This window comes from Alligator mississippiensis, chromosome 2, assembly GCF_030867095.1.
Source record: "Alligator mississippiensis isolate rAllMis1 chromosome 2, rAllMis1, whole genome shotgun sequence".
In the NCBI taxonomy this organism is placed as follows: domain Eukaryota; kingdom Metazoa; phylum Chordata; order Crocodylia; family Alligatoridae; genus Alligator; species Alligator mississippiensis.
The window spans coordinates 102784134-102803527 of record NC_081825.1 but is presented as its reverse complement, the minus strand read 5'-3'; the positions used below and the strand labels follow the sequence as shown (position 1 = coordinate 102803527).

General features: G+C 44.7%; 1 protein-coding gene across 3 annotated transcripts in view; it reads left to right on the top strand.

Moving 5' to 3' along the window:
• Positions 1-5400: 5400 nt before the first annotated feature.
• Positions 5401-19394, top strand: part of USP38 (ubiquitin specific peptidase 38) — a 32585-nt gene continuing 18591 nt past the window's right edge. Inside the window, exons 1-4 of one of the 3 annotated variants that reach the window (XM_006278009.4) lie at positions 5401-6198; positions 8033-8168; positions 18749-18878; positions 19117-19218. In XM_006278009.4, coding sequence (XP_006278071.1) covers positions 5511-6198; positions 8033-8168; positions 18749-18878; positions 19117-19218 — 1056 coding nt within the window. In that variant the 5' untranslated portion in view covers positions 5401-5510. Of the gene's footprint in view, positions 6199-8032; positions 8169-12486; positions 12573-18748; positions 18879-19116; positions 19219-19394 lie in introns of those variants that run through there. The other 2 variants (XM_019478257.2, XM_019478259.2) reach the window with 2 other exon arrangements.

Here is a 19394-nt window from a genome sequence, read left to right as displayed (position 1 = left end):
TTTACATCCCTGCCAAGGATGTTATCTGGTGTGAAAATAAAAGGTGTACAAATAAGAAGCTGAATGCTGAAAATTTGAGATAAGCCAGAGAAGAAAGAGTGAAGAACAGGCTGAAATGGCAATGGAATTACTTTCACGGTAGGTTCAGGTATAATTTTCATATGGCATTGTTGGTGAGATGAAAGGCTATGTCCAATTTAACCAGTGTTAAATTATGGAAATGTACAGATGGAATGGAAGAGAGCTGTAGGAGATTGAATGCTTAGTGATAAAGGAAAAAAATAGCAATAATAAGATGACTGATCACACATGACATAGAAGCAAAACCCAGGGGAAAAATGCCTGAAACCAAAGTGACAGTTGCCAGGCAAATGACATAGATGTCATAGTGAGGGCAAGAAGAACATGTAGAGATTGAAAACCAGTATCAAATCAAAGAAGATTGTTCAGAAAACAATTCCTATTCTATGGAAGGTTGTAGAACAGGTATTGAGGACGTTAAGGTAGGTCATTACACCATCAGGCATCAGTGAAAAGTGATGGTGTTTTAAAGGGCAAGATTTTAAAGAGTAGATGAAGTAAAGGAATGGTCTGTAACCAATGAAGAAACAAGTAAAGAAAAACTAAAATAAAGATGTTTTTTCTAACAGCTGGACAGGGTAAATGTTTTTGAAGAGTTTATGGAAGATCTCAGATCCAGAGACTGCTGAGATGGCACTGGCTGACATGAGCTCACAGAGCATTGAAAATTGCTAAGTTTGTTAGAGCTAGTGGCAGCACTTAACGTTGTCTGATCTGATCCCATTGTCAAATTTTACTTGTTTGAGCTGAAATTTGTCAGAGACCTGTCTATGCCAGGTTGATTTTTTTTAAATGGATCATGTAAAATGATCTAGCTGTTTATAAAAACAAAGTAAGAAAAAAATGTGTTGCTTTTTGCAGCTGTTTTATCAAGAGGCTCTAATTCTTCCTTGTTTCAAACAGGTCTTGAAATTTGACAGAGCAAATTTCTCTTGTGTTAGGAATGGGCTCTGCACTTTCCTTAACAATATTGATCTGTATTTGGCCAATTTATCAGTCCCTGAAAAAAATTTCAGTAGGCATACACTTAAGTAGAGATGTAGCATCTAAATCCTCTGAATAATCTGTCTGCACTGATTATGCTCCAACCCAGGGACTAACCACAACTTTTCCTTGTGATTGCTTCTCCTAGCTATTGTAACACTGGGCACCAAAACTTGAGAGTAGACAGCCTGACTCTTCTGTGCTCTCACTGTCCCTTTTACTGGTACTCAGTGGTGTGGAGAAAATGGGAAAAGCAGTGACTATAGTGCAGGGAGGTGAAAAATGGGAGGCTGTGGAAAGTGGTGTGTCAGGGTGCACCTTGGAAAGACAAAAAAAATCAAGGGGAGGGGCTGAATCCCCTTCAGTGCGGGAGAAGGAGAGAGGCAGGCATCAGCAGCAGATGAAAGAATAGGAGCTGGTGAAGGTGGTGAATAGAAGTAGAAAGAAGTTCTCAACCTCAGCATGTCAGTGACAAGCTCTGAAACCCAGGGACCAAGTGGGAATCTCCTTCCCCTGTAGCATTTAGTCCATGTACATGATAACAGCCCACTAATGCAACTAGTTACTGCATTATTTCAAACAGCATAAATCTCTGTTGTGGATCTAAAGGTCCAAATCTATGATGACTGATGCAGAGGGTCAGTATAGTTATACTGGTTGGAATTCCAATGGGTTTCCCCCTTACTTTGTTTTTTTAATGTTATGGTAGTGTTAGCGTGAGGATGTAGCTATAATGACCCAGGAATTATGCAAATGTTTACTTAGGATAGAATTAGACAAGCTTTTGAATGCAAAACATTCTTCATTGGGTCTGAGCAGTGAGAGCCAACACAGCATAGTAAAAAAAAAAGTTCCAAGAGAAGGGAGAAAAACTCCCAGTGGTTTCAGACAAACAATTAGCTGATTACTGGGAGATCCAGGCCTATCAAAGAGGAGGAGGGTCTACCTGACCTTTCATGTGTGGAGAGAATTCAGAGATCTGGTAGGTTATCATGAGCCATAAAACCAATATCAATGTCAAATCCTTGGTTCCTAGTGTCCAGCCAGATTCTGAATTTTTGTTCCCAGGTTTGCCTTTTAAAGATGTTTGGTAGGTGTTCCTTGAGCACGAGGATAGTAAGGTCAGAGGGAATAGTTGTTCTGTGAGAAACGGTGTATGTGGTCCCTGGTCTTTATATTTTTCCTGTGAGAGTTCATTCTGGTGCATAGTTGCTGCTTAGTTGCACTCATGCTGCTGCCATTTGGTGAACTGGATGAGATGCATCATAGTTTGGAAAAGTCATGTGTAGAAACCGTAGTTTTTTGTATATCTTTATATAACAAGGACACTCCAGCAGAGAAATAGACTGTACATTTGAAAGAGCTTTCCAAATACTCCACAGAAACCTACTACAATACAATAAGAAATTCCCTGCGACTACACCTCTGTGGTGGCCACCTACCACCCCATGCTGGAACCAAACAAAAGAATTATCAAATAACTACAACCTATACTTGACAAAGATCAGATCTTGAGAGAAATATTCCCAACCCCTCCATTCCTGGGTTTCAAACAACCTCTTAATCTTGTCCAATCCATCACCAGAAGCAAATACTCCATTGCTCAACAGATATCAAGTGAGACATAGCCTTGAAAGAAATGCTTAACCTATCAACATATCTCCACTGCTGCTACAATCAACACCCCCATACCAAAACCATTAGAACCATGGTTCCTATGCATGTCTTTCCCAAAATATGATACATCTGATCCAACACGCCAAATGCCCTCATGCAATACAGTCTTTAATTACATGATCCCTTGATGTTTTTATATAGAACCCCAGCATCGTTTAGTGCTCAAATGCTCTCTGGTAGTAAACTGAAGGATGCTGTTTGTAAGACGACCTTTGTTACATAAGTTGGGAGGAGGGCAGTGAATGGAGCAAGGATAGACTATGTCTACCCCAAAAGGGAGTGCTACTAAAGAAAACTGGATTCTATCTCTGCTTTTGCCACAGAGCTCCAATACGAGGTTGAACAAGGAACTCACTCACCAGTATGTTCACAGCTGGCCACTAATTGTCCAATCCTCATTTTTGGACCATGAAATACCTGGCTATGGCATGTGATCATGTAATTAAAGGTTGTATGATAATGCAAACACACATTAGATATTGTTGATGACACCACAGTAATCACAGAATGAAGCCAAAGTAGTTTGTAATTGTGCTGCAACCTGGAAATGCATAGAACCTACCTTAGTCACCACTTCCTGCATAGTATTAATAATTAGCACATATGATCATAGTGCTGCCTCTTCATAATTAATCAACACAACAGCTCTGTATTATCGCCTTCTACAGATGAGGGAAGAAACACGGCAAAAGTACAGAGTGGCTTGAACCCATTAGTGGATTAAATGGGTTAAGAATGTAGTTATATATGGCACCATCCTGTGCTGGGACAAACCAGACTCTGATACTGGCACGTTTGAAAAGCAGAAAGAAAAATGCTTTATTTAGATTCAAATCACATCCAAAGTAATCTGCCCTTTGCACGTGTGGCCTTTTTAGTTGCTTTTGTTTTCTGACTAAGAATGGTTTTATGACCGGTTTACCTTGTTTGGTTGGTTGGTTTCTTTACTCAGCTGCTTTCACACTTGTCCCCTGAGTTCAGTCCAGTGATAGAGCAGCTTCTGTTAGTGATACATTCATATTACATAGGGACAGGACAGAAGATTACAGTTTACACCTTGTAACAAGGTTTTTTGTACCCTTCTCGGGCTCATGAAGCCAACCAAAACTCATGATGAATTCCTGCAGGACCCAGTCCTGCTCTTGGGCAGCTGGCCTTGTGCTCTAGCATGGGGCACTCCTGGGGTCAGACCTGGCCTGCTGAGCCATGGCATCCAGCCCGCTGGGCTTCCTATGGGTCCAAAAATGTGACAATGGGAGGAGGGTAAGAGATGCCAGTGTTAATTGCCACTCCCCTGCTGCCAGGGTTACTTCCCACCCTGCTTGCAGGCAGAATAGCAAGGCCCTCCACATGGAATGGGGCATGTGGAGCTGGGGTAGCGCAAGGGGACAGGACCCAGCAAGACCTGGGCACATGGGGCCCAATATGGGCAGACCAAGACAGGAGCTGGGCTGCACGAAGCGTGGGTCCAGGCACCCGGTGCCTCATTTGGGTATCATGAGGCCAGACCTGGGCACTCTCCCTGTGCACTCCTCTGACCCATGGGACCACAGAGTTGAGGGCCAGAGCACTGGTGTGGCACCCTCCTACGCACAGGACCTGATACACCCCTGAGACAGTGAGTCTAAGGAGCGCGTGCACACACACGGTTGATGGCTGCCATTACATATATGTACACAGGAATCAGAGCTCGTGGCAGTGGTGGCATCTTTTATTAGATCAGCTAAATTTTGGCAAAAAATAATCCTTAATTGCAAACTTTTGGGCACAAACACCCTTCTTCAGGCATAGGAGAAAAGATTGTACACATTCTCCTGGGTAGAAATGAAAGCTTGTATTTCATAGGAGAGGTGAAGATAAAATCGCCAGTTTGGAGCAGTTCATTACATACACAGATTCGGCTCAAGAGAAAAGCTGGAATCCCCAGGAGAACGGTACACTCTTTTCTCCTGAAGAAGGGTGTTTGTGCCCAAACGCTGGCATTAAAGGAATTGTTTTTGCCCAAATCACTTCTGCTCTGTCACGAGTTCTGATTCCTTTTGCCTCTAGACCACTAGGGCTACAACCTAGATGCGTACACGTGCACGCATGCACGTCTGTATGTACAGAAGAGCCTGGATGGTCGCCTTCCTGGGGGTCACTTGACCCCAGTTGTCTTTCCCGCTTGGTGCAGGGCGGGCTGGACCCCACGATCTTACAAGGTCCCTTCAGCCTCACAATCTATGAATCTACGTGCACAGGTATTCTTTAAGGCGCCCTTGCTTTTCCTCCACGCATGATGCCAGCACGGTCCGAGCCCACCCCGAGAAGGGCGGGGGGGTGGGGGCGGGCGCGGGGCCAGGGCGTTGCCTACGCGGCCCAGCCGTTGGCGCCCAACGTTGCCCCGCTCAGAACAAGGATGGGAGCTAGCAGGTGGCGGAGAGGGTAGGCAAGAAGCACCTGACGCTCTCCCTCAGCCCCTCCTATCGCCTCACTCCGCCCCCTCCCTCCCGCGGCCGCGTCGGATTGGCCAGGCGGGCAGTGACGCCACACGAAGCCGCCCTGAGGAGCGGGGGGGGGGGGGGTGAGGTTTGCGTCGCGTTGCTAGGCCGCAGCGGCTTGGGCCGTTCTGAGTAGTCTCAATTGCTCCACCCCCGGCTTCCGGCGGGTGGGGTTCTCCTTCCGGGTCAGCGCCTGGGAGGTGAGTGGCCCGGCAGCCGGGGCCGGATGCGGAGGCCGCGGCCGGGCCGGGCTTGAGCGCGGCCCCCCGCTTCCCCCCTCCGGCGGCCATGGACAAGATCCTGGAGGGGCTGGTGAGCTCGTCGCACCCGCTGCCGCTGAAGCGGGTGATCGTGCGGCGCGTGGTGGAATCGGCCGAGACGCCGTTGAGCCAGGCGCAGTGCCGCGCCATGTTCGCGCTCAGCACGCGCCTCATCCTGCAGGGCCCCGACCCCTTCCAGCGCCAGGTGGGCCGCCAGGTGCTGGAGGCCTACGCGCGCTACCACCGCGCCGACTTCGAGGCCTTCTTCAACCGCGCGCTGGTGCTGGGCCTGCTGCGGGGCGGCTACGGCGAGCGGCGCCGCGGCGACCCGGCCGTGTTGGACTATGTGCGCGCCGGCCTGCGCCTGCTTATCAGCTGCCCCTCGGTGCTGGAGCTCTTCGAGGCCCTGCGGGCGGAGGCGCTGCGGCTGCTGGGTGAACGGCCGGGCCCACCACTCTGTGCCCGCCTCTGCCAGCTGCTGGCCGACTTCCCGCAGTGCCTGCCCCGCGGCCGCAAGCCAGCCCTCGCCTTCTGCCAGCAGCTGGTGCGCACCATGGCGCACTTCCAGAGCCCGCCGGGCGGCCGTGAGCCTGACCTGCGCCTCTACGTCTCGCAAGTGGCCCAGGTCAGCAGCCTCCTGCGTGCCCTCTGGAAGGCTGAGCCTGACGCCCTGCTGCCCTCCCTGCAGGAGCTCTTCGCCCTTATCTCCTCCACGGGTGAGGAGGGCCCAGCCAGCAGGGGCTGGCCTGGCTGGGGGGAGGGCAGTTTGGGGGCAGCAGCGGGGGCTTTCCAGGCTCACATGTAGTTCTGTGATGGCCCCTGAGAGGGTAGCAGTGCCTGTTGTCTAGTGCCTCTGACTCGGAGGTCTCGGGCACAAGCAGTTGCGAGGAGGGGGAACCTGCTGGGTCGCCCAGAGGGCTTTGGGGCTGGGCATGAAGGGGGCACAACACGGGCAGCCACCTTGTGGGACAGACACCACAAATGGCACAGGCATGGTCTGCACGTAGCTTGCAGGGGATCAGGGAGGGGACAAACAGTGCACTGGCAGGTTGGGCAGGGAACAGAAAGCAAAACAGCAGGTCAGGCGGGCGGCGCAGGGCAGGAAGTGGAAACCAGCATAGCAGGTTGGCCAGGAGCAGACAGTGGAGCAGGGAGCATGAGATAGGAAACAGAAACCAGAATAGCAGATTGGGCAAAGGTAGGGGATTGGAGTGGCCCTCAGGGAGACTGCAGGGCTAATTTGTGGTGCACCTGTTGAATGTTGGCCTTTGCTGACTTATGGAGTGGCCATCAGACCAAAGAAACAGGAAGCTCGCTTGTAAACATGACCACATGTCACTGTGAAGCTCTTAGTCATTTACAAGGTTTGGGAGAGGCAGGAACTTACCTTTACTCTTATCACTAGAGCAGGTGCCTGTATGATAAAAAGCCTGTACATATTCATGTAGTCAAAAATTTAAGAGTAAGCTTCTTACTCTCTGACATGTGTCCTCTGAGAATTGTGACATTAATGTGGCTCAGTGTGGTTTAAAGCCACACTTTATTTTTCTTCTGCTGGTTAAATTTGAATATTATTCCTCAAGGTGATTATAATTTTTAAGTGTTCTCCTGGGGTCAGTCACCCTCCTAGCAGTTGGTTTGGAGGAAAAATGGCAAAGCTGGACTCCCTTCATTGCTGTCTAGTCTAGTGTAGTAGGAGGCTTCGGACTGAATTCTCAGAGATAATATTCTCATTCACAGGGATACTGTTGTAACAGACAGGTTCCTAAATTAATCTGTTAGGATAGATGGTGACACTTTCCTAGGAACTCAAGTTTCTACTTACAATTTTTAATGCCAGGGTGAACGTTTTTTCTTGGGATGAGGAAGGTTTTAAGCAAATGCACATCAAAGATACTGCATTACATTCATCAGCATGTATTCCCATATGCTACTGGCTGAAATTCAGTAACTTGTGTTCTGCAGATCAGATTAGATGATTGTAATGGTCCCTTCTGGTCTTAAACCTATAAACTTGATATGTAGACTCACTGAGAAGATACTGCATTGCAAAGACAGCTTTTGGATGAAAACGAGTTGGAAGAGCTAGAAACTTGATATTGTAAAAATCCAGATGCTATAGAAACCTTCCTTGCCGCTAAAGCAGTGCTGATATACCATATCATAATGAAGCAGCTCAAAACAACACTTGGCTTCTAACGCAGAGTGCGACAAATCATCTTCCAAAAAACATTTTAGTGAACTGAAAAGCACTACTCTTTTAGACAATCAAAATAAAGTAGACTTTGAACTACTTGTTACTTTCCTTTACCCATATCTGTCAGGCAGTTTTAATGAAAGAAGTGAATCTATCAGATAAAGTAAAATTAACATTTTAATAAACATTGATCTGTACACAGAAAGAACTTCAGTATCAGGACAGGGCATCAGTGTCTTTTTTTAAAATCTTTTCCAGCCACACTAAAAACTTAAATATGTTTGGATAAGAAGTAAAACATAGCTGTTTATGTACCTTTGTTTCTCACAAGATGTCATGTTCAACTATTATAGATGCTTCATTTGAACCTTCTGTTGCACTGGCAAGCCTTGTGCAGCATATCCCATTACAGATGATTACAGTACTCATCAGGAGCCTTACTACAGATCCGAATGTAAAAGATGCAAGTATGACTCAAGCTTTGTGCAGGTACTGTTTCTCATTGGAAAGGGGGCTGTTTTTTTGTGGTTTTTTGTTTTTTTGTTTTTTGTTGTTTTTTTGCTGCTTGTTTTTCCTAACTTATTTTCTGAAGTTATTTACCACTTAAGTTCCTTAAAAATCTAAAATTGGTGTTTAGAAGACGCTTAAGATGTGTTACCTGGAACTTTAAGATAAGTATCTGCTTCTAAGGCCACAAATGTTACCAGCAGTGTTACCTTAATCACTAATGCGGTCTGATTAGTACTCTGACCTGACGAGAGGAGGGTAAAATGACAATTAGAAGCCCTAAGGTAAAGGTAGTTGTGTCCTCTTTTTGATGTTGCTTTTTTTGGGAACTGAGTTAGACCAGGATACCACACAGCACACGAGCTGGCAAGGAAGTGATACTTCTTTTTCAGGGATGCAACTTTTCATCTACTGCATGTAGAAGACTGACTCACTGATGTTTTACTGCCCTGTATAGCCCATGTTTACTTTTATTCCCTTTTTGAAGAGGCTGGACAGTTTGGAAAGAGCATGAGTTAATTGACTTTGTTCTATTTAAATTCTTGGGCGTTTGAGAGGGACTGCCACTAGCTCCCTCCATCTCCCTGAAGCCTCCATATAGCTGGAATTGATTATTAATAATAATAATACATATATATATTTAACAATGAAGGAAGGAATGAGAATTGAATCGGTTGTCCCCTGTACTTGTTATCACTCAGTTAAGCATTTGGGATCATCAGGATGATTAGTGTGAACAGGGCATGTTTTAGGATTGCAGACTTGGCTGCAATTTACAGAAATATATGTAGTATTGATTTAGAAAATTGCTAGAATAAGATAAGACATCTTTACGTCTGTTAGATTTTTGTCCTCTTAATGTGTTCTCAAGATCTAACTCAAAGTCCCCGATTTTAAAAGGTTTAGAAAGGTCTGTCTCATAGAAATGATTTGAGGTAGCTTTGAAGTGCCCTTTTTAGAAAGCACTTGGTTTTAATATATGTAATTATTTTCAAGTTTCTTTTCTGCTCTTTCATGCTGTGTTGTCACCACTAATTCAACTTGATATAGTATAGAGCAGGGGTGTTGAAAGATTTGGCCTACAGAGCCCTGTCATCCACCCCCTGATGCTGCTCCTGGGTCTCTGACACATGCCACATGGGACAACTCTGACTAGACTGTGATGGCTGTCGGTCCCAGTTGAGTGCTGACAGCACACAGGGGAGGGTGGGCAGGGAACATGACACCATGGGCCTGATTAGGTCCATTAACCATTCTTGTGCTGCTCATCTTGCCTCTGGGTCCAGATGAGTTTGGCAAACCTGGTTTTAGAGGAATGTGAGGGTGTGAACAGAGTACAGCAGATTGACAGCACTCAGGATGATGTGTGTAACTGTCAGTCTGCTGCTTTTTCCTTCATGATAAGTGTAAGGTAACCTGGTATGATTTATCCATGAATAAAATGGAGCTAAGCTGTCAGGGTTTAGCTTTCACTTACCAGGGGGAAGGGCAGGAAGATCTAGTTAACATGCATCAGCTGTTCTGCAGTAAATCTTTTGTTGCCGTTTCAGCTTGCTGCTATTTGATTGTCCTTACCCTTGCTAACTTCCTTGTAACATGAGGTAGAATTATGGAGCTGAGTGAGAGAGTTTTCTTTTCTACTTTATGAAAATGGATGGGGAATGGCACAGATCCTGCTAATGGTATCACTTTTCAGAGCAGAAATAGATTTCGTTTTAAATATGGAATTGTGCAAGTGCCTCACTAATTCAGGGTGGGGGAAGTCTTCTGCCTAAGATGCTTCATATCCTGAAAAGAAGGCCCATATCCTATTACGGACATTAAAAGTAAACCAAACCTACTTTAGCACATACAGGCTGATCTTGCTAATACTGTCATTTCTACCTAGCCTTTTGTAGCTTGGACTATACTTACTTTTTCGTATTATAGTTGTCCTAGTTTAACAAAACACTTTCACTCGCTTATGTGTAATCAGTCTAATCTTCTGAGTTCTTTTTTTTCTCTGTCAAGTGTCTCAGCAAGAAAAGCTTGGCACTGACAGCTGCTTACCATGGGTACCAGGGAACCTTTATGTACCCATACTAGAATACACCTAACTCTTACAAATTTGCCTGTTACAAACTTTGTGAGAAATCTTTGAAAGTGATCCTTTGTTTCATTCCTGGTTCTGTGGATATACTAACAATAGAAATCTACTTTAGTACCTGTACAGAAAATATCCTCTATCTGTGCTATCCTGGTCTTTGTAGCAGACCAGCTACCCTCCCCCACCAGAGGGAGCCTTTATAGACATTTAGCAAGCTGTACTCCTGCTGAAGGAAAGCTGCTAGATCAGTGATGTGGTCTTTAGTGCTGTGTTTCATGGTGATCTTGTAAGTGTTAATGCTTAACTGTGAATGGTACTGTTGCAATGTTAGTTAGGGTAAAAGCTACATGGATGACATGGAAATTCTTTTAATCTTTCAGAAGTCTCACATGTTAAGCAATATAGTGAGAACTGGGTCTCTTAAAATTATTTGTCCACAGCATTTGTCACAGAAGAATATGATTCAAGAATCATGTGACCACAAAGTTCTTTGTAAACAAGTGGAACAGTGCTCTGTCACTGCCAGTCATCTAGGAAACAAAATATGGACTTGCAGATGACATATCTAGCTCTGGTGGTTTTTGAAACAAGCAGTAGAAAGATTACTGATGAAGAAATAGGACAGTCAAGTGGTCAATGAATAGTTGTGGTGAGCAGTGTTGCAATGTGCTCTCCACTATGCTCAGAAAATCAATTGCAGAGGTGTTCCTCTTATGCAGAGGAAAGAAACATGCTTATCTACCAGTGTAGCAAATACTGTCATCTAACTGTCAGAGACTTTTTGTTTTTTAAAAGACTAAATTTCCTTCTTGAGTCAATGTTAATATGAGATCTGAGCCTAGGGTTAGAGGATGTATTGGCTTTGGAAAGGTGTGCCTGTACTTCACCTGTCCTTTCTGAACACACATCTATTACAAGAAGATTAAGTTCTGAAAGCTATTCCTTCCTTCACTGTATTCTTCAGGAACACGGTTCCATTGCATCACCATCTTAGATTTATGCCAAAATTAATGTCAGAATTTTCTGGTTGTCTTTTTTTTAAATCAACCTAACATTCTCTTGGTGCACTTCCTGCACCTCTATTTTCATCCTGCTAAAATTAGTCTGTACCCTACATATCAAAAGGTCTTTGAATATCATATGCTTAAGACAATAACTCTTAACCAGGGTTCCATAGCACTCCTTTCATGGCATCCCACAATACCCCTGAAATGTTTGCACAACTAACAGTGCTAACATGATTCTCAAACTAAGCCCAGAAATTTCAAATAGCGTAGTGTTAAAATCATTCTGACCTGTTGTGGTCTTTCTGAGTTCTTTGCCCTAGAGAATAGTTCTATTTTTCTGTAATAAAAAAAAGAGTGAAAACTAAGAACTAGCACTCTTTCTCAGGGGTGTCTTGAGTCTAAAAAGGTTGAGAACCAGTGGCTTGGGACAGAACTATGTGTAGGTAGTTGAACTCTATATTGTGTTTTGGGGGTGGAGGGGGTGTTCATGTGTTTTAAGGCTTCTCACTGTGTAATGATGGTATCAAAATGGACTAAGAGCTCTGTCAAATCCTCAGCTACTGGTATCAGGACTAAGGCAGACTTGGTGGCAGGCTTTCGTAGTGCTTGCACCTCTTCTTTCTGGACTAAGCACGCATAGGATCTTAAGATACTGAAGAGATTGGGACCTTGCGGGGTTTGGTGTCAGGGCCACTTCAATTGACAAGTTTTTGTTTTTGTTGTTGTTGTTGTTTTGGTTTTTTAAGGAGGCTTTAGTCCAGTAACACTATTCCTTGACATAAAGGAAATAGACAAAGTGCTGTGTATAGAGAGTACTTTGAGTCGTTTTTATGGTGAGCTGTATTTTATAAGGGGTGTGTGATACTTCTTTATTTTAAAGAAAGTATAGTGAGTTGCAAGGTAGGGTGTGTAGTACTGTGCTGAACATGATAGATATGGGGGCTGGAATTGAGAGAGAGATATACACATACCTTGCTTTTCCTCTTGGAGGCGAAGAATCTCAGGTTTAAGCTTCTTCCATATTTCTGTTCTCTAAAGTTTGTGAGCCCTACAGGTAAACAAAAGGAAGTAAAAATGTACATTAGTTTTAAGCAATGCATGTCTTTAAAAGAAAAGCAGCAGTATATTTCTGTAGTGCCTAAGAGCATATATTCCTTCTCTTTCATCTCTTCCCTTTTCAAGGGCACATTGAAAGACTTCATAAACACTACAAAGTGGCTACAGCACATACAGCATACACATTAATCAGATACCAGAATTCCTAAAGCTGTGAATATAACACTTCAGGCAAATGTAAGTTGATAATCATTGTGTAAATCCTGGAAAATGGCTTAGAAATTTAATGTTAGGTGTTGTGTTACTTAAGGTCTCTTTTATAATTTGCCGTTCATCCATAGCTCTGTGTTTTATGTGCAAGGCATGTCAATCATGGCTTTGCAGTTTTTGTGACATTGTTCTGTTGGAAAAAGCAGAGCAATTCCTGCAGCTTTTTTCTGTGTGTATTGAAGATGCAAGATGTCTTATTAAAAATATAGCTTGACTTAGCTGCAAAATGACACTTGTGAAAATGTCAGGATATGCTAGTGGGTTTGTTCCTCCTTAAAATAGCTATTTAAAAATGTAAGGCAGATCTGTTGGCTTCTACTGATTTCATTACTGCTGAGTGAAAATATCAAACCTAAAAAAGAAAATCTTATTACTAGTAATCTGCTTAACAAACTGGAAGCTCTTAACTTCGTATGTTGTTTTCTCCATGCATTTCTTTGATTAATAAATATAGATGTATTCTCAAGCAGCTCTGGCTTACGGTGGTGTGCACTTCTGCCATGTGTGCTGCCCCTTTTTTATTTTAGGTATGGGGGTTTTTTTGGACACCCCAGGATCTCCCAGGGTCAAAAAAACTCTCCATGCTGCAGAGTAGCAGTGCAGGGAATGTCTGCATGTGCGGTGTGTGCAATATGTGGCTCTATAGATGGGTCTGCGACACTGCATACTGTACGTCCATGCTCATCTAGACACACCTTGGGAGACCTGTTTTTAAATGTTTAAAAAGTAATTTGAATCAAATGAGAGGTCTTGTTTTAGTGTTTTGTATCTGTAAGCTCACAGTGGTAGGCAGAAAAGTTCAATCTCTGTGTGCAGCACTAGAATACATGCTGTAGTTTGGAATGTGGTGCAGGTGTTGCCCTGGGGGATCAGGCCAACTCTCAGGATCTCAATATTGCGCTGTTAGGAGGGTGTGACAATTGCACATATACAAAACACACACAAATCAGTTAGGTGCATACACTACCAGCTCAGGCACACACACATCCAAACCAACCCAGGCACATGCATACTTATCACCAATTCAGGCACGTACACTATACACCCCAAAAGTTAGACACAGATCACTAATTCGTATGTCATGCACACAATGCCATATATACACACACTCACACTAGCAACACACATTCAAAATAACCAGTCTAGGTTCATGCACACATATCGCCAGTTTAAGCCCATACACGCTACACACACCAGATTTGGACAGAATCAGTTACCAACACCTGCACATCCAATACACATACGTGGGTTACTAGTTCATATCTCCTCCCCCCCCCACACACACTGGTGTGTGTGTATATATGTGTATTCACTAACTCACACACACCACCCACCTACACATATACACAGGTAAATTCCTGTGTTGTGATGTGTATGTATGTATGTGTTTGGTGTACTTGGGATACCTGGGGAAAGGTTAAGGTAAGAAAGTAGAAGTGTAGGGAGTTAGTTACCAGGACCGGGATTAGAACCAGTAGACTACAGGGGCCTGGGCTGAAGAACTAAGGCTCGGGGGTAACTTTAGGTTAATTGATCTTAATTGATTAAAAGACAATGCCCAAAGCCTGCAGAACAGGGAAGTGTGCGGGCACAGAGGCTGGGTCTGGAGCCAGAGTTACGGGGAAGCTGAAAAGGTAGATGGGGAGAGGGAAAAATGGGACTAAGGGAAAGTGTGGGTGTTAAAGAGGGGCTCTGGGTGTGGGGAGCCAGACGATGGCTCCGGGGAAGCTAGAGAAGTAGTAGGTGCTGGAAGCTGGAGCAAACCGCAGGAGCTGGGAAGCTGCAGGGGAGGGGGGAAGCCTGAAAACAGAGAGACAGACAGCAGAAAATCACAGAAAAAGCAGCAGGAGAGACTGAAAGGTGGCAGGGGCAGCAGGAAAGCAGAGAAAGGCAGCAGAAAGCCACAGGGAAAAGGCAGTAGGAGCATGGGACGCAGGGGGACAGCAGAAAATCACAGGAAAAGTGGCAGAAGAGACTGAGGGGCAGCAGGAAAGTAGAGAAAGGCAGCAGAAAGTCACAGGGAAAAGGCAGTAGGAATTGAGAGGAGATTGGGAAACTAGTGAAGAGGGGTGGGGGCTGGAATTGAGAGAGAGAGAGAGAAAGAATGAGGGAGGAATTTAAGATAAGGAAGGGACTAGGATTCAGTAAAACATGACCCAGCTCGGGCTTAAAAATGACAGTGGTTTTATTGAACAGGGGAGATGGTGACACAATGCCAAATTGGTTCCCTTACACACACACACACACACACACACACACACACACACACACACACACACACACACACACACACACACACACACACACACCCCCCCCCCCCCCCCCATGGCAGCAGGGGTTAGGTTAAAGAGGCTTGGTGCGGGGGCTGAAGTCCAGGAGGAGAGAGAGAGTCCAAATTGTAGGAGGAGGTGTGCAGGTAAATATCTACCTATCCGGGCTGGAAAGGATCCTTGTCCAGAGGGGGGTCGCCGGCAGGGCCTCTGGGTGGATAGGTGGTGTGGCATGGTGCTGGTCCAGATGGAAATGGCGTTCCCACTGGGTCCGTCTTCACTGCCCCTTTTTATAGGGGCAGACCTTGTGTGACCCTAGTGACAGGAGGCATCCCCAGGCAAGGGTCAGCCCCTGGTGTACTGAGCATGTGTGCTCCGTGCAGGGATGTGCAGTTTCTGGTGTTTGTAATGGTGAGAGTTGCTGGTTTTGCAGGGTCCTTTGTCTTTCAAATGCTGGTCTTGTCTCTGTTCCTGGGTGAGGTCCGTGGTTCCTGGGTGAATCAGTGCAAGGTGATGGTCCAGTCAGTAGAGGCCTGCTACCATTGTATTTCAGTCATTTCCAATCACACTCATTCATCTGGGAACCAATTTACATGGGAGGGGTATGTGACTCATACAGTTGCAACATGGGATGCCCAGGCAGAGGACAGAAGATGGAGGCTTGACATATAAAATGGAAACTTGACATGACTTTGGTTCACTTACAAACACAGGCCTAAAACATACACTATCCATATGAAACAATAAAAATCAGTATGAAAATGATGATAATACAATATACTACAGTGGATATGCAAAACCAAAAACTTGCTACCAAAATAAAAATGTTTAAAGCTTATCCTACATCTTAGCTTACTTATACTTATCTATAGAGAAAAGAGAGGGAGAGAAAAAGTCAGAAATGATTGGGGAAGGGGAGGGAATGCGTTTTAAAATAAATCATTTTAAAAAAAGAGAACCTGGGGGTTTTGCTACACAAGCAAAGACCTAATACAGTGGAAGTCTTAAGTTAATCTTTTCATGGTGATGGCAAATGAGTCCTGAAGCTAGATTGCATTTTATTAGGTGACGGATTCCTGATACAGAACAGTTGACCAGGTACAATTTATAGTTTGTAGGTAATATCCCTTGTGCTTTAGGAAAGGGGTAAGGAAGTTTGTCTTCCTCTCTCCCTTCTTCCTTTTTATAAAGAAAATTCTATGATGCAATGACAGGACATCTAGAGAAGGAAAGGTGCTTAAAGACAAAAAAAACCCCAAAAAGCATTTTCCTTTTTAGAGGCCATAGAGGAAAGGTCCTCAAAAAAGTAAGACCTCCGTTTTAATGTATGCTATGGTAATGTATTGTAATAACCATGTCTTAAGATTGCTATAATGCTGTGTAGCATCAGACATGCAGATGGATCTAGCTCTGGCCTGCAGTGCTTTTAATTGGCTGGATGACCCATTTCCTGATCCAGGCCATGGGACTTGTTGCTAGAGCTGCTTTGTCAGCGTGGGCCACCACCCAGAGGGTTAATGTTGCTGCTGCTGGCACCTTACACCTCAGTGATTAAAATCGGGGGGGGGGAGGCAGCAATGGGAAAATGAGACGGGATGAACCATGGCTGCTGACAGTGGTCCAGCAGCTGTGATGAGAAGCACCATGGCCTGGATCAGGATCTGGTCATCAAGCCCTGGGGGCAGATAACCCACTTCCTGGCTGCCAGCAGGGAATATGGCCTACCAGTTGGTTTGAATTTAACACCCCTGCTGAAATCTGTTTACCCTCATGAAAGTACAAGTTAGACTATTTTCATTGCTATTCCTTTATAGGAAACATATTTATGATTTCGAAAGGCTTTCCCTTTCCTCCCCTTATGTTCCATTTATAAATTTTTCACTATGCTGTCCAGTTCAGTGGTTCTCAACCTTTGTAGACTCCAGTCACTCTTCTTTGGACTCGGCACCCTTGGAAAAATACAAGCTTTTAGAGCAAATGCAGGCTTCTGGAGTAAAAAAATAAGAGGGTTTATTGCAAGACATCGAAGTGCAATGGGTCAGAACGTTTTTATGTTCTGGATTTCTATTTGAAATTTCTGGCTTTATCTTGTAAATCAAGTGTGTGCACCTAACAGCGCTAATGTTGTGTGACACCCTTGAAAGGATCTCAAAGAACCCAAAGGTGCATGACATCCTGGTTGAAAATCACTCATCTAGATGCTGCCAAACTCCTTTTCACATCTCTTAACTGTGTTATAACTGTGTTGAGTAAAACACACTCAGGCCACAGACAGCAGATCAGTAATACATACATGGTTGCAAAAATCTTCACCTTCATGGCACTTACTTTACTTTCTGTAATGAATGTTTGCAAGCCTTCAGCTTCTTCTGTGCTCTCAATACTTAAGTTTTAAGAGGCAAAGTCTAGCTTTCTTCCTGCACTGCAGTGCTAAGCATGAGGCCACAGTTCAGTTTTAATTCAGTACAGGTGGTATGGTTTGATATAAAAATCACTCCGTTTTCTCTTTCATAAAGAATGTGTAAACGGAAGTCATTTTACATTAACTTCTTTTCTTGGACAGAATGTCAAATGTATAATTGCTATACACATTTCAACAATGTTTTTTTCTTTGTATAGCATAGCTACTAGGCCTGTGTGAATAGGGAAGTATTCAATTCAGATTTGGTGCATTCGGAGGACAGTGATTCGAACCGAATCAGCTTCAGAAGATTTGGCACTGATTCGGACAGATTCGGTGATTCAGATTGGCTGGGGAGAGGCAGGCACAGCCGGGTGGCTGTGCCTGCCTCTCCTTGGTTGGGGGTGGAAGCTGTGGGAGAAACCCCCATGGCTGCCCTGCCTGGTCCCATCCCCCACCTGGCTCCAGCCTCCTGGCACTTTTTTTTTTTAAAGCCCTGCACTTACTGGTGCAGCAGTGGGAATTGGGGCCTCTGGGCACTGGTGGCAGAGCCCCCTGCACAGTGCAGGGCTGTGGGGGGCAGTGGGGATTGCCCCCCCCACCTAGCACCTGTGTGGCATAGGTTCAGCACAGCTTGGCAGGGCACCATGCGCTGCCTGGGAGCTGGGATCGCCAGGGTGAGTGCTGCCGGGCTCTGGCTGATGCATGGAGCTGCCCCAGTTCCCAGGCAAATTGAGCATGGGGCTGGGGAATTGGACCGGTTCGATTCTCCAGCTTCCTGTTCGATTCACCTGGGAGCTGAGGCAGCTCCATGTGTCAGGTGGAGCGTGGCAGTGCTCAGCTCCCAGGCAGCGTGCAGCGCCCTACTGAGCCATGCTGCACCCATGCCATGGGGCAGCTGCCGCGCAGGTGCTGGGGTGGGGGGGGGGGGCGCAATTCCCCACTGCCCTGCACTACACAGGGGCCTCTGCCACGAGCCCTCAGAGGCCCTGATCACTGCTGCTGCAGCTGGTGAGTGGGACTTAATTTTTTTTTTTTATTTATTTATTTTTTTTTTAAAATCCCTCCCTCTCCCAACCCCAACAGATTTACCAGCTGGGAGCAGCTGTCAGCTGCTTATTTAGTCTATGGCTGAATCTCCAAATTGGCCGAATCTTTTTCTGAAATCGATTCAGAGTTTTTACTTGGTCCCCTGATTTGATTCTGATTTGGAGGTTCAGTCCCCGACTTGGACCGCGTCTTCTCTGAATCGAATCGGCTACCGAAGCTTTGCACAGCCGTAATAGCTACATAGAGCTTTTTATTTTCCTTGCTGCTTTTCTCATCTCAGCCTACTTTGTATAGGCTTTTATGTAATTTCCTATGATTTAAATAAGTAACATGCATAAGTAACTTGGTTGAGGTTGAAATAACAAGTGGAATATAGTGAATGTGTTCTTTATTTCTCTTTTTTTTTTTTCTTAATCTTTCAGAATGATTGACTGGCTGTCCTGGCCTCTTGCTCAGCATGTAGAGACTTGGGTGATAGCATTGCTGAAAGGACTGGCTGCAGTCCAGAAGTTTACCATTCTCATTGATGTTACTCTGCTTAAGATTGAACTGGTATGCGGGGTGCAAAACTTTTCTGGGTGGTTTGTGTAAGATACTTTGTGCTTTAATAATATTTTGCCTTTTTTGCCAGGATAGGATGGTGTAAATATTTCTTCAAGATGTTTAGCTGTAGCATAGGGAAGCTCTTACTTATAAAACTAGAATTATATCCATGCTCTTGGAATTCTCATTTTTGAGATTTACTGTATAAAAAGATCTGTTTCCCCCCCCCCCCCACCCCTGCTGTCAGGTTTTCAATCGACTTTGGTTTCCTCTTGTGAGGCCTGGTGCTCTGGCTGTCCTTTCCCACATGCTGCTTAGTTTTCAGCATTCTCCAGAGGCTTTTCACTTGGTAAGTATTTAAATTGAGACTTTTACATTGTTTAAGATACCGGTCACTTCTTAATATTAAAAATATAGTTCTACTTCTGTTTTTTAAAATGATTGTAAAACTGGCATAGGAGCCCTGAAGCATTCCCTACATCATATTTGTTCAATTTACATATAAACAGGTTTTTCAGCCTGGAA